The sequence below is a fragment of the Gallus gallus genome, chromosome 4 (genome assembly GCF_016699485.2).
Source record: "Gallus gallus isolate bGalGal1 chromosome 4, bGalGal1.mat.broiler.GRCg7b, whole genome shotgun sequence".
Taxonomy (NCBI): Eukaryota; Metazoa; Chordata; class Aves; order Galliformes; family Phasianidae; genus Gallus; species Gallus gallus.
Window position 1 is genome coordinate 5,033,318 of NC_052535.1, and position 25,287 is coordinate 5,058,604.

General features: G+C 46.4%; 1 protein-coding gene across 11 annotated transcripts in view; it reads right to left on the reverse strand.

The window, feature by feature from the left end:
• Nucleotides 1-145: 145 nt before the first annotated feature.
• Nucleotides 146-25,287, reverse strand: part of ATP11C (ATPase phospholipid transporting 11C) — a 50,550-nt gene continuing 25,408 nt past the window's right edge. For 7 of the 11 annotated variants that reach the window (XM_420240.8, XM_046941056.1, XM_025149882.3 and 4 more), the window contains 22 exons: nucleotides 25,171-25,221; nucleotides 24,509-24,573; nucleotides 23,826-23,907; nucleotides 23,320-23,470; nucleotides 22,251-22,448; nucleotides 21,003-21,164; nucleotides 20,644-20,801; nucleotides 20,272-20,343; nucleotides 19,618-19,691; nucleotides 19,144-19,247; nucleotides 18,306-18,487; nucleotides 16,953-17,216; nucleotides 16,474-16,648; nucleotides 15,223-15,325; nucleotides 13,860-14,005; nucleotides 13,410-13,469; nucleotides 12,497-12,624; nucleotides 10,343-10,478; nucleotides 8,952-9,017; nucleotides 8,056-8,159; nucleotides 7,132-7,285; nucleotides 146-3,239 (listed from right to left, as the gene is read on the reverse strand). In XM_420240.8, the coding sequence (XP_420240.4) occupies nucleotides 3,123-3,239; nucleotides 7,132-7,285; nucleotides 8,056-8,159; nucleotides 8,952-9,017; nucleotides 10,343-10,478; nucleotides 12,497-12,624; nucleotides 13,410-13,469; nucleotides 13,860-14,005; nucleotides 15,223-15,325; nucleotides 16,474-16,648; nucleotides 16,953-17,216; nucleotides 18,306-18,487; nucleotides 19,144-19,247; nucleotides 19,618-19,691; nucleotides 20,272-20,343; nucleotides 20,644-20,801; nucleotides 21,003-21,164; nucleotides 22,251-22,448; nucleotides 23,320-23,470; nucleotides 23,826-23,907; nucleotides 24,509-24,573; nucleotides 25,171-25,221 (2,752 nt within the window). In that variant the 3' untranslated portion in view covers nucleotides 146-3,122. Of the gene's footprint in view, nucleotides 3,240-4,252; nucleotides 4,349-5,288; nucleotides 5,380-7,131; nucleotides 7,286-8,055; nucleotides 8,160-8,951; nucleotides 9,018-10,342; nucleotides 10,479-12,496; nucleotides 12,625-13,409; nucleotides 13,470-13,859; nucleotides 14,006-15,222; nucleotides 15,326-16,473; nucleotides 16,649-16,952; nucleotides 17,217-18,305; nucleotides 18,488-19,143; nucleotides 19,248-19,617; nucleotides 19,692-20,271; nucleotides 20,344-20,643; nucleotides 20,802-21,002; nucleotides 21,165-22,250; nucleotides 22,449-23,319; nucleotides 23,471-23,825; nucleotides 23,908-24,508; nucleotides 24,574-25,170; nucleotides 25,222-25,287 lie in introns of those variants that run through there. The other 4 variants (XM_025149884.3, XM_040700080.2, XM_025149883.3 and 1 more) reach the window with 4 other exon arrangements.

Below are 25,287 nucleotides of genomic sequence, written 5' to 3' on the forward strand. Positions count from 1 at the left end.
AACCAGGGTTCCCTTAGCACAGCATCACTGTGATGAGACCAGCACGGCCATGTCAGCATCTCACACCTCCTGGAAAACGCCCACCATCCCACCCATGGTGCAAACCACAGCCAGGGAGGCCGAGGAGACAAAACAAAATGGTGTATTAATCAGAACAACATACCAAAGTTTATTGATTACTTCAAACATAAGTTTCCGTAATGAAAAAAGAGCAAGTTGCATTCATAAAAGGTAACATTCACATTCAATTTCTTTTATATAAAGCAACATAAATGTATAAAATTGCATTAAAGTGAAAAAAATGTAAGGTCGCAGTCCTTTTTTTTTTGCAAGAAGCTGAAAATGTATCTTCTCATTGCCTGTATATAATTTACACTTCTATACACTATATGTTTGTATTTAAAAAAAAATCCATAGCTGGGAAATTGGATGAATGGTGCAGTATTAGGTAAGGTTTTCAACTGTAAGTGTGTATACAAATTCAATTTTAAGCCTGTACGCAATTCCGAGTCATTTACAATATCCTCATGACAATTAGGATTAGTTTTTGAAAAGCAGCTATGACTACACCACGTTTTTTCCATTATCACATTACATTTTTAGAGGGAATCTTGATTACTTTGCTTATCTTTCAGTGTCACTAGCCAGTGACTGAACTTCAGTGGATTAATCTGCAGACCCCCAGCCGTTTTCCTTCAAGTTCCCCACCGATAAGGCTGTACTGGCCTTTCAGCTCCCTAACGAGCACCATAACAGTGTAGCTCACCTTATGGCATATGAATAATGATCACAGCATTACCACCAGATTACTGCTGCTTCCCCGTCCTGCTGGCTGATGCCCTCCAGCTGGTATCGCCACCTTGCTTTGCCTTCTCTGACTCCAGCATGGACTTCCCATATCCCCTAATTAATTTCATGATACATCCACAGCCGAAATTTCCATTCCGTTGCTGCTGCTCAAATAGGGTCAGTTCCTCTGCTGGCCCATGGAGCTACACCTGTGTGCTAGCTGGAGATCCAAGCCCAAGAAAACCTGCTTTTCCCCAAAGGAGCTGCTATTCATGACATTTCCCATTGGTACCACCCTACTTTTCAGCATGCATGCCTTGGGGGTTGGATGCACAGCAATAGCAAGTTTGCTCCAGACTGATACCGGGTACTTGGACATGACACGACAGATTTGGTTCCTAGAAGGCTTCGTGTTCACACAGGCTGCAGCCATCGGCCTGGAGCAGTGGCTTTATTCAGACATCGCACGTCCACGTTCCCCATAACCTAACAGCAAGGCTTCCAGCTGCATCTCACAGGGAGAGAATTTGACCCAAGAAGAACACAAGAGAAAGCAAACTGAGAAGCGGGCTGTCAGGCTTGGGACCACCAGGGCTTGGAATGGTTTTGAATCACAGGAATTGCATTTTTCAGCGCCTGTGTTTTAAAGGTTATGTAAACACAAGTCAGCAACTGTATATTTAAGTAGAAAGGTTAGATTTGGCATATAGAGCATCTTCATTGTATTCATCGCATACTTGATTTGTAGGCACCACGTTTTAGCAGTAGAAGTTGAGAATCGGGCAAGGGCTGCAAGTTGAATCCTAGGTCTGTGAGACGAGCTAGAAAAAAGAAAAAGAAGAGAAAAGCTTTGCCCATGGGACACATGCTGGGAGCACAGCTCCTGGCTTGCATGCAGCAAGGGGTGGAGCTGCAGTTGCTTGCGAGGTGACCGTGCTGGCATCGGGCCGGTGCAGCGTGAATAATACAGCAGACCTGTCTGTATCCTGCAGGGCAGCCACAGGGGCTGTGCATACCCCTCTGCTCCTCCCACCCGCAGCCCTGTGCCACACAGGCTGAGTCCTCCCGTATCCATACACCAGGCGTGCCTGCAGCTGATCCACATCCCACTTTCACAGCACCAACCATGAGTTCTGCAGCCAGACAGCGAGAGACTTGATTCTTCAGAAAATTAACAGTCCGTTCTTTAGCAAAATCTGAAGAAGGGAATGATCGTTCCAGCTGTAATTCATCACTTCTTCACACGGAAGCAAAGCAGAACCTGCTGCAGGCAGAGGTGAGTGCTCATCACAGTGTTTCCATGGCAGCCCCCAGCTGCGGGCTGGACCCAGCAGGGCAAGGGGAAGGCAGTGCAAGGAGCACCTTCCCACGCAGGGTGCTGGCACACAGGGTACTCGAAAACTGCTTAGAGCTGAAGAGAGTGGAAAAAGCTGCTTGTTCCACACATGGACGTTTGAGAAGTCTGAGAGTCAGGCACCTCACCTCTGCTGCGCCAACCTAAAGGTAGAAGTCCTCGCTAAAGGTAGATTTTAAAACAACATGCCGATTAAAAACCAAATTAAGTGTAAAATGAAATCAGATCCATGTATTCCTTTTCTTTTAAAACCAACTTCTTTTTTTTTTCTTAGTGCAAATAACTCAAGATGCAGTGTGATGCCTACAAGTTCACCGGCACCATCCATGTCCCTGTAGCTGGCCGAAGACACACTGCCACCACAAATCTGCAGCATTTCGGCAGCTGCTCACTGCAGTAACGTCAGCACAGCCATAGCAGCCAGGAGAGCTGGGCTGGAAGTGTGGCACAGCCCAGCGTTCAGGCTCTTCCCTCCCCATGAAATTTCCTTTCACTACAAGCAGTCCCGGCACGTTTCCTTCCTTCACCTTCTGCCAAGAGAGAGCCCGGCAGCACGGAGGAGCAAGCTGCTGCAGGAGGATGCCCAGCACCTGGGCTCAGAGTCTGTGCTACTTCTTTGGTCAGGCAAAGCAAGAGGCTTCGGCAGCTCCCTGCTGCTCCCAGGCAGAGCTGCAGCGGTCGGAGGAAGCCCCCGTGTGACGCGGGGAGGCATTGCTCTCACTCTGATCATGCTGCTTTTGAAGAATTCCAAAAGATGCTTTCTCAGTCTCCAATTACATAGCCTTCTGATTTGGCAGAATTATGGTTTTTGGGGTTTTCTTTCAGGGGTGGGAAGCAACAAGACCAAAGATGAACAGGTACCGTGGCCAATGCCCGGCTACTGCTTTGTCAGCACGGCTGCTTACAGTGCTTGGTAATACTCAACAGAACTGGTACATTTTCCTGCAGGATAACAATTGCACTGTTTGGATGGAGCATTTTAAAGTATCCTGAGAGGATATCTTTCTGCCAAATTAGTAAGAGCATCTTCAGTCTTCACATAACCATTCTCTATACGTTTGTATGACACTAATATAGGCAGATCAAAGATGCCAGTCTGCAAAAATCAGAAGGAAAACACACGTGTATTGCAATTGTCACATACCCAAAACCACAGTAAGCCTTTTGGCATATTTTAGAAAGAAGGAAATAAATAAAGGGAGAAGAAGAATGATTAGCCCACAATAAAAGTGCCAAAACCTCACTCACAGCCGAATGGGAAGGCGAAGGACTCTGCATGTGCTGCAGAAGGCAGCGTGGAGCCCAGCAGCACCCAGGCTGATGTTGGCAGCTGTGCAGCTGCTTGCTGCCCTCCCCATAAAGTGGGCTCTCTGCACACGTGGCTGCCTGCAGAGGGAGAGGTTACAGAAAATCCCCGTATTGATGTTTGCAGCTGGCAGCATGCAGCCATGTCACATCCCGCCTATAGGCTGTGAATTCAGTCAGGCACTTTTATTTCTCTGCAGTGAGAAGACAGCTGGTGGCTTACTACGATGTTTAGAATGGCATACTAGGATGCTCCCTGTGTGTGTAGCTGCATACAGACACAGAGCCATGCCTGCTGTACGCTATGCTGACATACAGACAGGTACACACTTAGTTTCAGTCTATTCAGATGAATTAAAATGGACTCATTTCTATCTGACACAACAGCATGCACCGTAGAAAATAGGATTTTTATACTATTCAGATGCAATTCTGGAATCATTTTAATAGCTTAGACTTGAATACTCCACTGCAAGTACATCAGTGCTAGCTTTTACAGCCCAATTCTGTATTCTCATGCTGTTAATGTTAGATCAAAATATCGGTTATATTGAAGGATCTGCTTATATAAAGCAAAGTGCTTCGGATTGAGCAGATCTGTGCACATACAGGATTCTGAAGAGACTGGATAGGGCACGTCCCCAAATTAAAATGCATCCCAAGCATTGCATCTCCGTATCACAGACAGGTGCCCCACACCAACAATCAAGAGGATTACGAGAACCACAGTTTAATTGATTTGGGGGTTACATTTTGGTTAATCAATGCCTTTTAAAACCATCCCAACTCCTTAGGGCAGGGTACCTGTTACAACACATTAGACTCATCTGAGAACGTTCTTAAAAGAAGTGGTGTGACAGAAGGTCTGGACGACATTGACTTGGGCGCCTTCCTACTGCTCTGCAACAGCGAGGCAAAAACACTTGTAGCACATGTGACACGTTACCCTACTGCTGTCCAACAACAACAGACACACGCACGCTCCTTACAGCCAGCTACGTCGTTCCACACGGATGTAACAACACACGCTCCCTAAATACCAGGGCGATCATACTGGCTGGGTTTTCAGTGCAAGTGGCACTGCTTCCCAAATGACTCCCTTAGGCTTTGAGGTTTATACTACAGCTGCTTTCAAAAAGGAGCCTTCCTTGATCTCCTCACAACCGGTGGTTTTGTAACAGTGAGTGACAGCAGGGATGTGTTCGAGGTGCTCAGCCTGCGGGAAGCCCTCCGTGGGCAGCGAGCCAGGGAATGCCACTTGTGGCTTACTGCTTGTACACAGAACAGCTGCAGTGATAACAGAGTTATGTACAGGGCAACAAGGGCACTTGGGAAGCTCCTCTGAGATCAAGCAAGCACGAGCTGTTTGCCAAATCAACCAGAAGACAGTTAAAAGAGAGCCCGCTCTGTTCCACGCCTTGGAGGAAGTAGCATCTAGCCCACTAAAACCAACCTAAGTGGTGCAGCAGCACTCATTTCCATGAGCAGGCACAATGTACCCCATCTGAGGGGCCAGTGTAGACCCAAGTTCTTGACTGATGCCTGCCTGAGGTTCCCTGGGCACCTCAGGGATGCTGGGCATGGAAGCACCACCTGCACGCATGTTGCAGGTGCTGGGCATGAGCAGCTCAGCCCAGCTGGTGTGCACCCACAGCAGGGAACCACAGGGGGAGACAGACAAAACACTTAAGCAAAAGATTGAAGTGAAAGCAGTAGGTATAGGGGAGGAAGCAGGCTCTTGCCAGGTGAGCAAATCTAAACACGGGTTTTTCAGCAGCGATGCATTAGAAGGAGGAAGCAGAAGAGCAAGCAGCACATAGTGGCTCAGAGGGGAAATCACCTTATTCACTCCAAGAAAAGCTGTGATTGCTGGAAGTTTGAGAAAGCATGAAGATAGTGGATGTTCCTGAGGAAGGAAGGCGCTTCGTTACCTAGTTCACAACAGCACAAAAGACAGAAAATTGCAGTACAAGACAGAAAAAGGCAGAAACCAAAGAAAATAAGAATGCGCCTTGCCAGTTAAAACAAAAACAGAACAAAAAAACCCCCCAAAACGTTTCCACATAGAAAATTTAATTAAGAGTGAGCAAAGTTGGCACTGTCATACAGAAACCCAGTCCCCTACAGGTCAAGGGCAAGCTCCCATAACCTGGCCTCTGTCCCTGCACCCCTCCCAAAGGGGACCTGAGCTCCCAAGGTGTGGGCTCACAAAGCCAAATGAGCGCACTGAGCTGGCTTTTCATTTAATGCTCCCCTCGGGACGCTGCTATTTGTTTTCCAGTATTACAGTTAGGATTCTCAAAAAGGGTCTTGATTTAAAATCCCCTACCTGTGCAGCTGAGCTTGGTATCTGACAGCTGACACAGACATCTAGAGCTGGCATCTGCTCCAGGCATTTTGTAAAGCTCTCGCTTGAAATGTACATTTAAATAAGGCTCAGCCTGCCTTTAGTTTAGTATGCACATACGAAGAGACTTCTCTAGTTGACACTTACTGTTGATTTACTAAACGATTTCACAAGAGCCTTTTTTTAACACATTTAAAGCACTCTCAAAAGCAAGTATTGTAAGTGGGAATGGATCTGGCTAAGAGCTGGAGGCAAACATGGGCCTCCAAGAGCTCAGCTGGGGCTCAGTAACCCCCAGTTCCCCCTTCTGGGACAGAGACCTCAAACTGCCCTATGGCTGCAGCTGACAGCAAATCATCCCCATCCTGCCCAATTTAGAAACTGTCAGTTCAGATACTACTGAACTGTACTTAAGAGGAAGGAACAGCATGGAGCTGGGAAGAATTTAGCTACAGTTGTTTTACCATCTGTATTGCCCTCAAATTCAATAGTTCAGGTGGTGGGTTTTTTTTTTTGGTCTTGCAGATACATGTTTTACTTCACTGATACTGTGCCAAAGTTGTACTTCAGAGGTTATGAAGGAAAAAGAAACTTCATGGTTTCATTGGATGTTTAGAAAAGATAAGCTTGATTAAAACGTATAAAAGAAGCAAAAGTAACAGAGGAGGCACAGAGTGGCCAGAAGCAGCAGAACCCCCTGCAGCCACACTGCTGGGCCTACTCTGCTGCTGCCCAGGGAAATGCAGAGTGGTGCCCGGAGGCCAGCACTGGCAGGCAGCACCCAATGCAGAACTTGCTGGAACCACAGCAGGGAGAGGTGCAGGAGGGAGGCGAGCAGACAGAGCGACAGGGGCACGGCTGGGGGGAGGAGGTGCTGCCTGGGGATAGGTCTGCGGGGATGCTGCCACCTGGGGATGCTGCCCGAGGGATGGGGACTGGGTCACTATGGGGTGGGCACCTCCCTGACCAGCTTCCCCCTGGCACCTGCAGGATACAGCCATAGTGAACGCCTTGGGTATACTGACATAAAAACAAGCAGCTTGTTTCAGTACTCAGCACAGTGGTTTGGATCAGTTTGGGCTGGAAAAGGGTTACTGTGCGGACAGCAGTTTTCCATCCAGTCTACACAGCTAAAGAAAGGCACTAGTAGAGTCTCTCCTTGCTAGAGATCGAGGCAGTATTTTTAGATGAACTTCTTGACATCTCTGGCATGTGAACGAGCGAGATGAGACTCTAGAAAGCCATCCTTGAGATATGAATGGCACACAGTTCATGTGGTGCTTAATAGAAGAGGCCTTTGTAAAAACACTGTGCAATATTTCATCTTGTTCCTTACCTGATGACTTCTCTCTTTTATACTTTTTAAAACTATTAGAAGAATTTCTGGGAAAAGGCTGATAAAGATCAGCAGAATTATTGCCAGCCACGTGGAAACAGAAGTCAGCATATGGGCAAATACAAAATACATTCTTTGTTGTTTCAAGAAAGGCCTGAAAAAGCAAGGATACAAATAGATTCTGGTTAATACCATCAGCCCCACGTGTTTCCCAACTAGGTCAGACTGGGATCAAGGTGCTGGCACTAATACCTCCCTGCCAAACAAACAGGCACAGGCTGCCCACTCTGCTCCCCATCCATCTCCCGCTCCCAGCTGTGCTCATTCTGGAGGGCTGTCAGCAACCTCCTGAGCCTGCTCTAATGCTTCTCTATACAGACTCTTCACCCAACTTCCCACCTAGCCACTGTTCCTCCCTTTGGCTTTTTTCTCCTCCTCTGCCTACCATTATGAACTGCTGGTCTCAGCCCTCCTGTGAAGCCCTGACCCACCTTCACTGCCAATTTTCAAGACCTCTCTCGACAGCAAATTACCTTTTCCAAGTTTCCAAGGCCACAGCTGCCTCCTCCTCCCTGACCCATCCACCTTTCAGTCCCTTACAATGCTTGCTGCCACAGCGCACATGCTCCATTTCTCTCCTTTCTCCTCTTCTGTTCCTTCTTTTCCTATCACCGGGTTTCTCTCCACCACGGCAGCACTAGAATACTCCATCTGACGATGTAAAAAACCCAATCCTCATCGCCTATCACTATTACCTGCTGTGACTGCCACTCAATATCGACACATGCTTATCATGGTCACAAACACTCTGATATCTCTATAAATCTTCTGACAGACAAAATGATGTCAGCTGCGGTCACCTTCCTCACAAAGAAGGTGATGGGCATTCCCTAAGAAAGTACCACGGAAGGAAAAGATACTTGCCAAATGACTCCTCCCCAAAAGAATGAGAAAAACACGTAGAAGGCAAGGGAGCCCCAGATCACAAAGTGGTTCATCCACGTCCAGAATCGAGTGTCTAAAGCTAGCTGTGTAAGTAGAACAAAAAACAACACCAAGCACAACAGGCATTAGAAGCAGCATGTGTTCAACTGTATCCATGGTTGCTTTCACAGTAAGGCTGAAGTCTTCCAGTCAGCCACCTCTCTGCATATGTATGCCAGGGAAATATTTCCAATACCTACAGACTGGCACATTAGCAACAGGGAAACAGTTTCTAATTGCACCTGAGAGTTTTTAATAGAATAAGCTCGATGCAACCTCTGTGATGCTACAAGGGAGGACTGTGTAAAGGTTGCAGCCATTGCAATTGCCTTCTGCCACCACCTACTGTCCTGAACCAAACATAAAAGATCCTTTGTAAGGTCTGATGCAAACTGTTCTGGAAAGCTCCATGAAACAAAGCAGTTTTGCTACGCTTGTTTGACAGATGTACTTTTCTGAGCCCCACAGTGCTGAGCAGCAGCTGAAGCAAGGTGGGCAAACCCAAATACTTGGTTGTTTGTCTCCTCTTTCTTGAGCTTTAAGCCAGGGGAAATAAAGTCAACTACAACCAAATGGAGTACCCAGAAGAAGGCAAAAAATCTGAAAATAATCCAGCAGAATGTAAGCACTTGTATATAAGCACACCCTGCACGGTCAATCACCCAACAGTCAATAAGCCACTTAAGTCCTGCACGTATGGCAAACAGAAGATGGAAGTGTGGGGAGGAAAGGTATTCATAGAAGCATCTCCAACGTATTTATCACACAGGGAATTTGTCACGCAATCAAGAACGCCTGCAAAAACAAGTGACTGGAAAAGAAGGGCAGAATCTAACCTTGAGAGTGACGGTGAACACCAGCACAGTGAAAACGATGGTCCCGAAGGTCCAGTTTCCAAAAACCTGGAAGACACAGTGCGTTGTCACATGTGTTTCTACCCACCTTGCTTGAGAAGAACAGAAAGGAATGACGACACAGTGCAAGCAGGGAGCAGAGGGGACAGAGGGATGGCGCGGTCGCTACTCAGGACTTGGCTATGCTAACCCTGTGCCATGCACTACCACGGACAAGTGACCGGTGTTGTGACAGCGACAGACACAACCTCCTACTAACAGCAATGTTGATCGAGAACACAAGTCATTGGGACCACCTGTATTTCATGATTTCTTGGTCGTTTACTCAGTTTCTGCTTTCTCGTGACACAGAACCGCCGCAGCACCTCTAGTGATTGTGCTGGGCTGGTCCCAGCTGCAGAATGCACCAATGGGTATTTCTCTGTATGAGGATGCGTCGGTTTGGTTTGTGGATGCTAGTGACTATGCACAACAAAGAAAAGCAGAGACTGTATATAAATCCAAATGATGGCAATGAGTGGGATAGATGCTTACCAAAGGCTGTCAAGATCTGAATGCATACATTAAAACAGAAAGTGAAATGTAAAAGTTTTTAAAAAACGCAAAAAAAAAAAAAGGTCAATAGGAGCGAAAAAGGAATCAATCAAACATACATGGATATTATGAACAATTGCTGGTAGCAGTTCTTGCAAGCATAAGTGTTTACAAAACAGGACAAAACCACAGGGCTTATGTGAGTGCCACGCAGACTTGGCCTCTCGAGGCATCCGTAGAACACATCGGGGCTTACATATTCTATTCATAAGCAACCAGGATGGCTATAAATACAGAAAGGCACAGAATCTACAACACAGGAGTGTGACTACACATAGCTGGGGCCATGAACGTCGGCACTGATGCAACGTGTGCTATTCTCAGCTTTCCTCCATGTGCTGTCCTCTATAAGAACAAAATCTGGGGTGTTTTCAAGGCTCACAAGTAATGGTGTCAAGAAGGTCTCCATCAACTGAGCCCTGCTAACACCTCCCTTTGGTGGAAGGCGGCCCAGGACAGCACAGAACACTGTGTGTATGGCTGCACCTACGCCTTGCCCTGGGCAAAGCACCAGGCAGCATGAATCTGCTGTAAGACCAGTTCTTGTACATAGAGAGCACAACCACTGCTGCACTGTTGCCATGGTGATTTGGAAAACGTTTCAAGCACTTGCTGCAGAATCACACCATAAGCAATGCTACACCGCCGGACAAGACTCGAGACACAACGCACGGCTTAAGCGTGTAGATATTTGCTGTCAGGCAGATAAGAGAGGCAAGGCACAAAAGAAACACTCATCCTTCTCTTTTTTTTTGGGGGGGGGGGAGGGGTGTTGTTACCTTTCCATTATCTTCCAACGATGAATTTTGAAAAAGAAAATAAACCCCAAAGAAAAACACGAGTCCTTCAAAGGCGCCCAGGAAGGTCCAGTACAAAAAAGGTCTCCACTGCAGCATGGCATTGTCAGAAACTTTCCTGCCAAGAAAGCAAGAACAAGAACATCACCGTCACATGGGACCTGCTGCAAAGCCTGGCGTTGCTGCAGGAAACAAAGAGGTAAAACACCCAACTATCTGCCAGCACGCAGGACATAAACAACATCTGCTCTGTGTGGCTGCTGATCTTTAAAAAAAATAATAATAATCAGAAGATATTCAAGAGATTATTATTTTTTATCCTTCTGTACGTGATGCTGACAAAATCCCAGCCCAGTCTGAGCAAAGGAAAATGCTGCTCCATGCTTCTCCACAGCCACTGTGTTTCCCCAGCCCTTCTGTACTTAACTGCTGAATTTCAAAGCCAGGGCTATGCTGAAGAAACATATGAGATGCAGTGAATCTGTGGCACGCTTTCCTCTTTTTGTTGAGCCCACAAACAAACTTTTTTGGGAAAGCTCTGCAATTCTCATTTCTGGTGTTTTTTTCTGTGCAGGCTGAAAATAACCCCCTGAATCACACCATGGGTTTTAGCACGGGGGTTTAGCAGGAGCCTCCTGGCTGAGCACAGGAGTGAGATCTGGCTGCGTGCAACAGCAGCTCCCTGCATCTTGCACCACTGTCTTTTCAGACGGTGCTCCTTAAAATCTGAGGATTGATGAGAGACGAAAGCATATTTATAGCAAAACCAAAAATCCTCTCTTCTCATTTTTTCTTCCTCGCTACAACTACCTGCAGCAAGATGCACTCTGAAAGCAGGAGTGGTGCTGAGCTTCTGTAAATGCAGTTTCGAAAGCAAAACCCTACTGGAATCCCTTGTACTGTAGTGACAATTCTCTAACATACTGTACTTTGGGATCAGCCTGATCTGTCTGTGCTCCTTACTAAGAGCTATTTTTTGCAAGAAGGGAAAGCGCAAAGAACCTGTTCAATGCAATCATTTTGCATTCCCATTTATGTCCTGCAGCACTCATCGTAAACAGGCTTTTACTGAGCCTCAGATGAGATCTGCACTGCAGCAACTCAGCATTTATACAGCAGAGGCACAGCAGTCATTCTGCATTCAGCAGCACACGCAAAGTCATGAATATTCAAACTGAAGCTGTCTAACTGCACAATTAATCTGTTTTCCCTCAATTCACGTACCCCAGTGATCAGACAGCCCGCAGGTGAGAGCACAGGGGCCTGCTATTACTGGTCTGTGCTGCACAAGATTCAATTACAAACGTATTTGGAAATACGTGCCTTTTGCTACATGGCTGGAGGAGCACAGAAGTTTAACCATAGAGTTGAGCAGTTATCTCAGAAATAATACCTTCAGGCACCTGCTGCCTGAAAGACTGCAGCCAGATATGTGCGTGGAAAGGGGTGGGGGAAATTGGAAGCATTTGGGGTTCCATAGGGGGTCAGGGATTCCCCCAGTTGCAACCAAGGAAAGAGAGAAATACGCCAGCAAAGCAGAGGAAGACCATCTTTGCTTACACAGCACTTTCCGTGTCAATGTGGAGGTAACTGTGAAAGCAGAGTTCTCAGCTCTCATGTTCTGAAATGAGGATTTGGCTTGTGGGGCATTTATCCACCTACACAAGCTGAGGAACTGCCTGCCTGAGCTGGACTTCAGCAGCATTCACCTTGCTGTAAATGAACAGACCTCTTTTCTTCTCAAAGCTAGATTTCCCCCCCAGCCATTATGTGCTCCAGCAAGTGCTTGGCTCGCAGTGCCCAGCTCAGAGCTAACACAAATTAATGCTCTTGCCTGATCTGCAGCTTGCTTTCACCTGTGGATGAAGAATTCCATCTGCAGTTTGTTTTTTCTTTACACAGACAGAAGTGCAATTTGCTGGATCAGATACCATTAAGGGGTGTAAACAGAAACAGGTAATACACAGGGCATTGCTCAGCTCTAACATGAAGCACATGAAGCAGTCCTTCTGCAGTTCCACAGGTACCCTGCCCCTATCACAGGGCAGGTACACCAGCTCAAACCACCCCAATGGATTGGGGTGCACCACCAAAGCTTAAAATGTGCTGAGGCCCACCCAGCCCCTTGTGACTTACATATACAGCTGTGGATCTGAGGTCAGTGTGTCAATGTTGATGTGCTGTTCCAGGAGGCTGTAAGCCAGGATGGGGAGAGATGTGAAACAGATGTTGTACATGGTAAGGTAAGCAGCATCGTACAGTGGCTGAAAAGAAGAAGAAGGGGTAAAATGAGACAGAAATTCCACTTGAAAAGTCTTCCCAGAGACAGATTTGCAGTTTCCAGCCCTTTGCAGTTTCCACCCCACAGCCTCAGCCCTTTGTCACAGATGTGGGTCACGCTCTGTGCCTGTCTGGGCTCCAGTGTGACCTCCAGAACTACGTCATAAAACAGCCGTGACTGCAGCTTTTCTGTAGCTGCTCTTGTGCTGCTGCTTCTATTAATATACTCGATGTCTCCTGTGACTTTCTGAAGACTTGACTTTTTTTTTTTAGAGGAACTATAGCTTTTTTGGTTTTCTTTTACATAAAAAAGTGGTTCTGCTGAGACAGGCAGAGAGCAAACTCTTATACTTTTAAGACCAACCAGACAGGAAAGAACAGAAGCAAACAAACACCACAGCAATTGTCTCCAAGCACCTGAGCCCACCTGTCACAGAGGTCTGTCCTTCTGACACCCATCTGGACTAAGTGACGACACTCATCATGTGTCTTGTTTAAAGGCTGCTACAGAAGAACAAACTGTTCTTCTTTTCGACAGACACTTTTGGTATAGGGAAATGCAGCAGATGAGAGAAGATCAGGAAGTCTTTGAAAAACTTTCCAGAGTAGAAGTAGCAAAATTAGGTGCTGGCAAAGCAGCTGTGACACCCCCCGATACTCTGGGAAGGTCTCCATTCATGTTGAAGCAACAAAAACGGGTCACAGATGGGAAAGGAAAGTAAATTTCCTGTGTGACCAGCTTTTTATCCTGTCTTTTTAGACACGTTACCTGCTGTGAGAATCCACAGAAGAACTGGTATAAAAATTGTGGCAAAATGAAGCAAAGGTTCTAGAGAAATGAAAACAGAAAGGTTAGCAGGGAAGCATTCGTGAGTTTAGTGAATGCTTGACTTCTCACTTTACATCCAATATTTTTTTCTATTTTCAGGCAGTATTATCTGATATTGTACTATCAGATAAAGCAGGACACTGTTTTCTACCAAGCACTACACTAATCCAGTAAGCTTCTAGCATCAGCAGAAGACAATGGAAGAAAGTCACGCTCTCACATTCCCCTATATATAGGGCTTTCAATTAACAGGCACATGGGAGACACACCCCCACCCCTAGATGAACAAAACAGAGTATCCTGTACATCATCTTTCTGTTTTACACTATTTCTACAGTCAGAGAAACCCACAGTGAAAACAAAAAAGATGAGCTGAACACACATCCTTACCTTATAGAAGAAATACTGTACAAGGTGTGCTATTCTCACATAATATAAATGCCCATGTGCTAGTAGCAATTTTCTTAAGTGTTTAAACTTTGGAACGGCATAGTCACTGTTTCTTGCAGCCTGACGTCCTTCCTTGCCTTTTATACCTGGAGACAAAAGCAAGGCAAGGACTGGAATTTATACTGATGCTACTTGTGAAATCTGCTCACATAATTCAATGCCTCAGACCATGACAAAGGCCATATTTCCTCTGTGGTTCCTTAAGACTTTTACACTTTAAACATGCCCATGTCACCCTGTGTACCCAGCCACTGGGACTGACCCTGCAAGGACAGGGACAGCAGGCAGAAGCAAGCCAAACACTAAAGCACTGCAAGACTTGCTGTGGCCTCGGCTCTGTGACAATCAGACGCTCCCCTGGAGTTTTTAATCTGAACTTAGGTTGCTAACCGAGTTCTTATGCAGGAGCATGCGGTGATGAGTATCTCAGATAAACCTAATAAAAGATAAGGTTTCCCCCCAGCCTGCCCGCATCTAGCGGTGTGGTTATTACACTGCAGAAGCTCAGCCTCCCAAGAGATCCCCTCAGAGCAAAGCTCAAGAAAGCCAGTTTTGTTCACTCAAAAACCACGTCCAAATGAACTACAGTGAAGGATTCTATTCATTAGAGGCTAACATGCCATTTCCAACAGTCAAAAATAAAGAGGGTGGTTAGAAGACAAAGGACGTCCCTCTTAAGTGGTATTTAAAAATTGCCAGTACTTTCACAGTCTCTGATAACAGTCTGCAGAAATTTAGATATGAAGTTCAGCTGTTTTCCAGCCTGACATCAGGCATATGGACAGGGCAGGCACAGCACAGCCCAGCATCAGCCCTTGAAAGATGCAGACGTTGCAGCTGCAATCAGAGCTGCCAAGCTCCTGCACACACCTGGATAAAGGACAAATGCCAGCTTCAGCTCAGCTGAGATGAGTGGGTACAATGCCACCAAAACTCTCAGCACTGGATTTAATAGTGAAGCAAAAGGTCAGAAGAAGTTACCTGTTTCATTTAAGATTGAATCAACCTTTGTTTGCACAGAGAACAGAAAACCCCATTGTTTCACCAATGGGAACTAGAATGTAAAAAGCAATCTGCAGTTCACCGCATGGTAAAGACAAAGAGCACGTGCCTATCAAAGGGCAGCAGCCTACCATGATCCCAAGCACTGATCTGGACCAAAAGCCCTCTGAAAGCAGCAGGTAACTTCCCCATCTGCCAAGTGGGATCTGTTCAGCCACGTGTAATCAGTTACAACAGTGAACGTGAGCAACACAGACCGATAGCAGCCCCAGGTATCAGATGGGGGCATCAGGGGTCTTACCTATTCCAACATGTGCTTCCAAAATCATACTAACATCATTCGCGCCGTCCCCTATTGATAGTGTTATCGGGCTCCCTTTTGTGTTCTTCACCATTCGCACAATCTAAAGATTTAAAACAGGATAGCAGCACAGACCAAGAGTTCAGTAGAGAAAAAAGAAAACAAGAAACCCCACACTGAAAAATACTCCACCTCCAGAGACCCCTGCAACTCCCCACATACTCCTGAACAAGAAACCTCGCCCTGTGGCAGCAAAATAAGAGCTCAGATTAATCAACACCCTCACTATCTCCTTTGCAACCATCAATCAGAGGAAGAGCCAACACCCAGCTTCACAGGGCTGAAGGACAGCATTTGGAAACAGATCACTCTCAGCAGTATCCTCCCCTTCCCCCCCCACCAGACCCTGCTCTCTCACAGAGATGTGGCCTCTCACGCATTCCACATGGAAGACTATCACACCCTGGAACAGGGCTAAAAAAGCACTGTTTATCATCCTTTATCATCAGCTGGTGTGAGGAAGTCAGGGACTAAGGAGTTGGAAAGGAAAAAAAAAAGAACAAATGGGTTTTGTTTATTCCTAATTGGCTTGGGCTTGTGGCTTCCTGCAAGCGTATTTATGAAAGGTTCTATATTCATAATTGAAAGACTGTTTCCATAACGCTCTGAAGTTCAGACAAGGCTAATACATAGCCTGGGGAAGCCCTAGCTGATCAAGATGAGTAAGCTTTATTTAAAGCAGCACTGCAGGAAATGTAGCCTCACACAGTTATAAAGAAATAATCAGTGGTTACATCTATCAGCTACTTCCAAAAAACCATGTCTTTAACGAAGGAAAAGGAGTACTTGACTACAACTTGTTGAAGGTTTTTTGCTACCCCAAAAGTCTTCCTGCTTCATCTTCCTGGCAAACTTAGACTGTTCTAGCAACACTGCTGTGTTTTGAAGTCGTTAATTCCTGTGCCAGGTGCATTGTTTCCTGCTCCCTGGGGAATAACAGTTTGTTATTTGCAACACCCCTCCAAGAAGCCTTTTGCTCAACTTTGACATCTACTGCCCAGCGATGGCAGCTGATCCCCCCCCCCAAAAACAAGAAGCCAGGTCTGACGTGGTTTGCAAAGTTGTCTCACTACAGGTTTTGAAGCCCACCTACAGATCAGGTCAAGTCCATCCAATGGCGTAAAGGTGTGTTATATCACTTAATGACATGCTTCAGTTAGTGGGGAAAAAAAAAAAGCAGAAAGGAAATACCTGTGCTTTCTGCAGAGGAGCCATTCGGCAGCACAGAACTGCAGTACATTTCAGGCAGATTTGTAGAAATATGTTTTTGTAATGACTAGAACTGGAATCCTGAGAAGGATTGAGTATCAGCGACAGCGTTGAGCCATCAATAATCAAGCCGTATTCTTGACTCAGTGTCCAGCTTCTAGGGCACAACGAGGAACAGATTTGGAAAGAATAAAATCAGTTACACTTCAAGAAGTCAATCTGGATGCTTATACCATCTCAGCGGAAAAGGAACTACTTGTGTAGTAATCTTTCCCTCATCCTTTTTGGGGGGCTTAGACATCATAAAAAGCCTGGATTTAGCACACGTCCTTCACTAAGGGAGCTGCATAATTCAGTTCAAAGCCAGCTAACACTAGAGATAACAAGGCAAAGAAGCAAAGCAAAGGAGACAGCAAGCAGCGTGTCTCCTAACAGACACAGGCTTGGATCTCAGCACTCACCTCTTCAGGCTACCCCGGGGTTTGGGAACATCCTGGATCAGCCTTTTGTGGTAGTCCATCAGCAGCTCGTGCAGTCGGTCCTCCTTCCTCTCGCTCTCACCCACCACCCTGGCCGTCAGCTCCAGCAGCTCGGTGCTGGTCTGGAAGAGCCTACAGGCATAGCAGGTGGACTTGGCAGTCTCCATCTTGTCCCCTGTCAGTACCCACACCTTCATGCCAGCAGCATGCAGAGCTTCGATCGTCTCTGCTGACTGTTCCTGCAGCCTGAGTGCAGAGAGAAAAAGAAATCAGTGCTCAGGTTGGCTTTGGATGCAAGGGACACTCTGAGCAGCTCCGCACTACTGCGGTGGCACGCCAATGATTCCCCAGCCTCTCCCATCCCAACAGTGTCCCAGATCCCCAAACCAGCAGGTCACCAGGCAGGGAGTCACAAAGCTGGGCTGACACCAAAGTTGATGGGATTCTCAGCACTGCACATGTCCTGGCCAGCAGGCCACCTTCACACCAAGAGCTAGCACACAGCCCTGCATGCAGAAGCACCACCACATCACTGGACAGAAGCAGGATGACCCTGGAGCAGCTCTACATTATGTGCACAACTCAAGAGAGTTGTGATGAACGAGACCTTCAGAGAAGGCTGTGGAGCACTTCCCTGCAGGCCCCAGGCAGGAACCTCAGAAACATGTTTCTGAGATACAGCACTCCATGGGCGTAAAGAGGCTTAGCCAATACTGACTCTTAATCCACAAAGCCCCCTGAGGCATCCTTATTCTGCAGGTAGGGAATGTAAGCTAGAGAGAAGTTAATTGATTGTCCCCACACTGAAGAGACTACTGCCACAGGAATAAGGATTAGAGCTCAGCAATCCCAATTTTTTATGTGCAGAGAAAAATCACTGCATTATACTACAAGACCCAAGAGTAAAGAATGAGAGGTTAATTTACACATGCACTTACTGTAACTGCACATAAAACTGAATTTGTTTTGATATGTAAATTGATGCTGCATGCATTCATTCACTTTGTAGAAGTGTGAGTACCTCCGTGGTTTCACTAATAAATCCTTATTCCTACAGTAGCTGATTCAAGCAGCTAGGCAGTATGTAATGGGTTGTACCACAGAGTAATTGCCCTGGCTGCTCCCAGCCTCTGCCCTGCTGCTCAGCTCTCCCACAGATGCTCCAAGTTTTCTCCCACTGCTCCCAGGCTGTCCCCTAACCACGGGAATGCCAACCCAGGCTGCAAAGGAATCTCACCACGGCTCACTCAAGAAAGCAAGGGCCCACCACAACATGAAGTTGTGGAGAAACCATGGGTACCAACATTCTTGGTCTGTGTGCTGGTGTCTGTTTACCTGTCTTCTACAGCAGTCGCCCCAATCAAGTGCATGTCTGCTTCTGTGTCTTCAAAGACCTTTGCCATCTTTTCTTCCCTGTCCTGCAGAGCCATCTTTGCTTCATTAAGCTGCCGGTCAATTCTGTCATACTCCTTTTGAGTTAGTTCCTTGAATGCCACACAAAGCGTTCGGTAGCCATCCTTGGAGGGGTGGAAAAAGAAGCAGACAATTGCCCTTAAGCCCTGTTTTGTGCAGCTCCCCACAGTAGGATCAGCACTTCTCCCGTTAGCACTTTGCCAGTACTGAACCTGACCATAACGACAGTTGGCTTAAGTCAGAAGACAACATCTGTGTTCACACAGGAACTTCTTCACATCAGAGCACACACACATGCATGTAGCACAGCAGACAGAAGCCAAGGGCAGGGCCAGAGCAGAGATCCTGCACACAGCTGGGATAACTGAGTGCCCCCACACCTACAGCCAGGGCACCCCTACACACCACCACCACTGCCAGATCGGCCTCCCAGGACAGACTTCTCATCCACCTTCACATGCACACCACAACTGACACAAAGATTCCTCCCACCAAAGCAAATAGTGTGCCATTGTTAGTGCTATTTTTAACTTGCTCGGGAGATGCTGGGACACAGCTGTGATCAAACCCATATAAGTACATCAAAAGTCAAATAAACATGGAAGTCAAAGAAACAAAAAAGGAAAGAAACCAGGCTTCAAAACAACAAGAAGTGACACTCGGATTTTCAGTACTTCCCTCCAAAGTGAGGTCACATCCTTATTTTTGGCATACAACTTTCCTGACCCCAGAGCCGACCATACCCCCACTGCATGCTCACCAAAGCATTGCGGTCCACGTGGACTTTAGTCTGTTGGATTTCCTCTTGCTGTACCCTCGGAAAAATAGAAGAATCTGCTCCTTTACAGAAGAGAAGCAGCTTTCCTAAAAGCAAAGTTATAAATAGTTTATAGCATTCAAAAGCCATAGAAAGGCTTAACGGACATTGGCTTCAATACCAGCAGAAGATACAAAAGAAAAAGTGTGGCAGAACCAAAGGAGGAACTTCTAGAAGCCTCTCAAAAGCAGTCTGACACCTGTAGAAAAGATTCTTTGATATAGGGCTGGACTACTGAGCGTCACTACCTGTCCCTGAGCAAGCTTTCTGCAAAAGGCCGGGCAAAATGTGTTAATGTGTCCAGACCAGCTCAGGAAACCCAGCAGCCTCAATTCTCTGGGTTGCAGCTCATGGCATCACATACACTCAGGGTAAGAACAAAGAAGGTGCGTTTCATATTTGTGCATTTAGCTGTACCTGTGGTGGTTCTCACAATGACACTCATACGACGACGGACAGGGTCAAAGTTCAGTGTATGGAGAAGCTGGTACCTTGAAGAAAGAAAAAAACTGGAGCTTAGGCTCAATTTAGTACAAGGGAAATAGCTCTTTAGAACAGCTCCACACGGACTGTCCAGAGAAGTGAAACTTGCTTGGGGGGCAAATAGTAGGGGAGCACTGGGGTTAGGCAATTCACTCCCAGCTTTCTGTATGCACGTGGATGTCACAGGAGCTGTGAGCACAGGGTAAAACCAGATTGCTTTCAGTCTGGGAGGGGGATGGGAGCCATACCACACTGCTTAGGCTGTGCCTCGCTTGAAGGTGCAGCTGCTAACCATAAGGCTCTGGGGAAGGAAGGAGACTGCAAGGGACAGCACACACTCAAGGGACCTGAAGGCTTCCCCAGGTCTGACAGCAGGCCTTTGCAAGCAAGCCCTTCAGCCTGCTCACTGCACAAAGGAGCAGGGGCTGTGCAGGTCAGTAACTGGTCTGACAGCCCTTGCTGAGCAGTTTTGACCTTGCCTGGTTTACCACATTGACTGAGCTTAATTAACACACGTGAGAGATGAAGCAGAACAGAGTCCATTCAACCCCCAGCAGCAATATTCCTGGCAGGCCCTGTGGCACTTACATTTCAGTTTCATTCTTTTGGTTTCGGATTTTCATGAAATCATTTTCGAGTCCTAGAAAAGTGAAACCATACCTGTCAATAAACAAGAGGACAGAACAACATTGAGAGCACCCATTGGCGTGTGTTACACATTAACAGAATTCTCATTTCAAGATCTGTACTGCTGAGGAGAGGTAAGAAGTTACCAAGCCTGAGCCAGAAGGTCTGGGCAGCTGCTTGCAGAGCCAGCTCTGACATGTTGGCACCACTCACACAACCCGGGGAGCTGGACATCACAATTGCAAAAGTGCCACGAGGCTCCATACACGGTCCTCTGCCTCTCCAGCAGATTTACAAGAAGTAAAACAAAACACAGCACTGTCAGATTCTTACTTTTCAGCGCCTTTCACCAAAGCGATTTCATCTGGGGAAGAGGAGATGTAGGTGTTTTTGCACTCAGGATGTCCTATCAGCCCATCCACCTGGTCTGCTTGTTTGATCCGAACGGTGTGGCACAGGCACAGGGCTCGCAGGAACAGCTCCTCTCGGCTCTAGGGATGGAGAAAGGGCCCGTGACCAGCTCTGTGCCGTGCATCCCATCCCCTCAGAGCAGCCGGTTATCACTGCTCTGTATATGTATTTCAAAACAAAAAGATCCACCACCCTTCCTCGCAACTTCAGCAGTAATAGATCACGTACTGACCACTAGCCTGGAGCCACCAACAAAACACATCAAGATGCACATTTCTCACCTTTTCTGCTTTGCCGTAATATTTTAGGGTTCCATCAGTCTGTGAGAAGCCATCAACCTCCGAAATGCAGCCCTTGTACTTGTGCCCATCTATGCAGCACTCGATGAACTCCATGCTGTTCTCCGTCAGCGTCCCCGTTTTGTCAGTGAAGACAAACTCCACCTAGAAGAGAGCAGACACCCACCTCACTGCACTGCTGCAGACATCACGGCAGGGCCACGTGTGGAAGCAGCCCTCCAAAAACTGAAAGGTTGGGGGCATTTTGATACACCTTTGCCAGCCCTTTGCTGCTTTCCTAACCTGGTCCCCAGCAACGTGCAGGTGCCTTGTGTGGGCACCACTGGGCTATTGTACCACCTCCCTCATCCTTCATCTTTCCATCTGTTGCACAGCTGTCAGGAGGCAACTCCCAAAGCCTTCTAAAACTCCCTTCAAGGCCCTTTGTTCTCCTCCCTCATCCTACTACTTGGCTGCTTTGCTCTGGCTCCCAGCGCTCATACAGCTGCTGCTGTAGGTCTGTTGCCTCCCCTGTGGGACTTCCTCCCTGGTGCCACATTATGTACACACGTAATTGCTACTCCAAACTGATAGAATTTTTAAAAGCAAAATAAGAAGCAGGAGGCACTGTACACATCCCACACTCAGAAAGAGAAGCTGTAACTGCTCCAGCAAAGCCAGCAGCAGCACGGCTGCACATGCACTGCGTGCCCAGAGAGATGACTGGGCAGGTATGTTTGCTAATCCCTGAAGAGACAGAGAATTCTTAATTTTTAATTGAAGCAGTGAAAGCAAACCATCCTGACACGTACTAAGTGCTATGCCTGATATTCCCCAGTATGGAAACAATTGGCATGACCCAGTTCCTCCTCCTTCATACACTATTTATAACCTTACTCACTTTGTGCCGCGAGCGGAATCACGTTAAATGGAAAGTGCCACCAGTCTGGCTGAAGCCCTGTACTGCTGGGACTGCAAGGGACTGCCACAACAAGGTTTCTTATCAGGGAGAACGTTACTCCAGCAGCAGTGGCCCATGAGTTGGTTTTCACAGCTATCAAGAGCTCTGAAACATACAGGTGCACAGAAACCACCACCAGAAGCACCAAACACCACAGCAGGAGGGGACAGTACATGGTGTGCGTGTGCTGGTGGCTACAGCACAATCTTCTGCCTTTCCTCCTGTGCTGCTGCTCCCCTGCCAACACAGGGATGTCTCTCAAAGCGGATGCAAACAGAGCCTGTTCTGACCTGTCCGAGCTCCTCATTCAGGTCTGAGGTGTTCACCAGTGCTCCCTCTTCCATTTCTTCATCGTACATCTCTTTGTCCCAAGAGATGAAGAAGGAGCCCAAGAACTTCTGCATCTCCACTGTAACATACATGGAGACGGGGATAATAAAATTGAAGAGGACCATAAAGGACAAGAAGTCCGTGAACATCCGCAACACCTGCAATGGAAAGACAAGAAGAAGATGCAGTCTGTGCTTGTCAGGCGTAACTCACGGAGACAGCATCTCTTTAAATGTTAAATAGAAAAAAAGCCCTCTGAAAGTAACTGAATCCAGTTAAGACACAGGACCAAATTGTACTTTTCTTTGATGTAGAAGGTCTCCTTGCCATTTGCAGGTATATTAGAGTATAACAGAAGAGCACACAGCGCTGTTCCCAAGTGACTAAACCTACGTTTTATTCAGGTACATATATTCCTTTTCAGAATATACTGCTACAAGCTGATTCTCATCTCAGGTATCTGCAGCAAGTGGTTTGAGAACAGTCAAGCACTGATTCTGTGACATCCCTGAAGTCCTACTCAACAATCAACTACATCAGCTGATTCCCACCCACTCGCATTCACTCTTTCAGGCTTGGCTGCATGCGTCTCGGTAAGTTTAAGAACCTGGCTGACATGGCCTCAATTTAAGTTTATCTACTCAAAGCTGAAAGATAGCTCAAGTTCAGATAAGGATCCAGGTTAAATCAGCTGCTGCATTTATGTAATATCCCTGCGCGGTGGAAACGATGTTATCCTCCTGCTGTCAGCAGCCTGCATGCATTCGCCTGCCCCCAGGGTGATGGGGACAGCAGCGTGTGAGCAGGGTTAGTGCAAGCCTTGCTAAGAGCATCACTGCACACAAGCACGAGAGGCAGGTAGTAATCGAGACAAGAGACAAACACAAACAACAGGAGAGACTGCAGCAAGTGACAGCGCTTCCAAAGAGCAGGCAGGCATCACAGGACTGGCAGCAGACATGATCAGATTAAATAAAACTGTCAGAATAAATACAGCTGGAGGAGGTGCTGAAATACAAATCCATTTACCTTGAACGTCTCTCTCTCTTTTTTAGTCTTTTCATTGTACCAAGGCTCATCGTTAAATGGATTACTCTGCCAGACATATTTCAGAGTCGTGCACACAGTAGCTTTGCTCAATAGGATGCATAAGTACACTATCAAGAAAGCGTTGATAGATCTGAAAAATAGGTTTCTTTTTAAAACTCTTGCAACTACTTTCACATAGAAAAATCATGCAAATGAGCAGGAAGAAGCCTTCCTTACTTTTCAGAAGGGAATTACAGAACAAGTGCTTTGGACAGTGCTGATATTCAGGGTCAGTTCATATAACTTAATAATCCCTACAGTTTTTTAGTTAAAAAAAAGCTACTAAATGATGCAGCTCCTTGGAAGATATGCTTAATCAAACACACAGATTGCACAGAAAATCAGAAAGCATTTGAAACAACAGGCGGCAGATAGGGGATTATTTCTGTGCAGATCACCCATGAAGAAAGCCACAGCTTTTACCAATTCTTGCCTGCTATACTCACTTTTCCACAGCAGAGCGTTTCTGAGATTTCCCTTGGTAGTTCAAAGCCATTTTTGTTTCCATTCCAGTATAGACTGCCACTCCTGCAGAGGATTAAAGCAGAACTCATCAGGGACTCGCAACCCATAAGGGACCCAGCTTTCACTGAGCCATCGAGGGCATCAGTGTTTACATGGAACTTGATTCCCAGTTCTAGAAATTGGCATTACCCAAGGGCTGCTCGACTGCAGAAAGCTCAGTGCCTGCTAAGTAATGTTAGTTACACGTATCCCTGAGCACTGACCAGCAGCCAAAGGATCGTGCACAGTTAGAAAAAAGATCAGTCTTCTCTAATAGCCTTCATCCTAAATTACCAGTTCTAGACCTGTGATTCTGGCACAAGCATTTGACAGAGGAGCTGGAAACAGCTTCCTGCTCTCTGTAACCCAGACAGAAAGAACAGCTTGCTTAGGTGCATTAACACAACCTGCACAGCTTGGCAGCACTGCAGATAAAAGCAGCACCTCCATATTTCACCCCCAAAACTTTGCAACCAACATAGCTCTGCAGTCAGCTGGTGTACCAAAACAACTGCAGAGCCCTGCAGATAAGTCTCTTTCCTCCCTAGATTTCATGATAAATAAAGACAGATGTAGTTGCTCATCTGATCTATTTACATAATCATAATTCATAAAAACTGTTCACCATAAATCTTCTTGGTGTTTTTGAGGGTAGCACCTTTCAGCAGCAGGTTTTCAGGACCCAAAGACCTAAAAATAAAAGGTTATAATAGAATTGTCACTCAAAGTTCTTTACAGTTGAAATCCTAGAGATAAAATATAACATTAAACTGATGATTCTTAGGAGTTGATCACTTTATTCACACTTTAAACTGGACGCTGCATGACTTTGCCTGCTTTTCCCTTTACATACTTCTATTTCCATTTCATCTTACGCAAGTTATCCTCAGTACTCAACGTTCCAAATTTAATGGTGGATCCTCAGAGAAGTTTTGGAAGGATAAGTGCCAAGTGTTCACATCTAACAAGTCCTGGTACTTATGTAGGAACTGATTTTAATAACATTGACAATGCATCCGTTTCAGCACAGTCAGTCAGCAGCACCACCATAATGTAATTTTATTCCTCTTTGAATGTCCTACCTGTGACCCTCAGCTGCTTCCCTTTCTTCAGCTAACAGGGCTCAGGATAACCACTGAAGGAGACTGGAAATGCCCCAGTCCACATGCACATGTGTGGTGGCCCTACATGCTGAAGCACTGGGATCCAGACCCTGGAAATGTGATGTAAATGTCTATTCAGATGCCCAGCATCATTGATGGGAGCAGCGAGAGCTACAAGACTAACCTGGCTACAGGCTCTTGGTTGCTTCTGTGCATGATGATCCTTCCAACAAACCTGTAATTAAAAAATACATGAGAATCCTGTATTACAAACACATTAATATTATAAAAGGGTACTAGA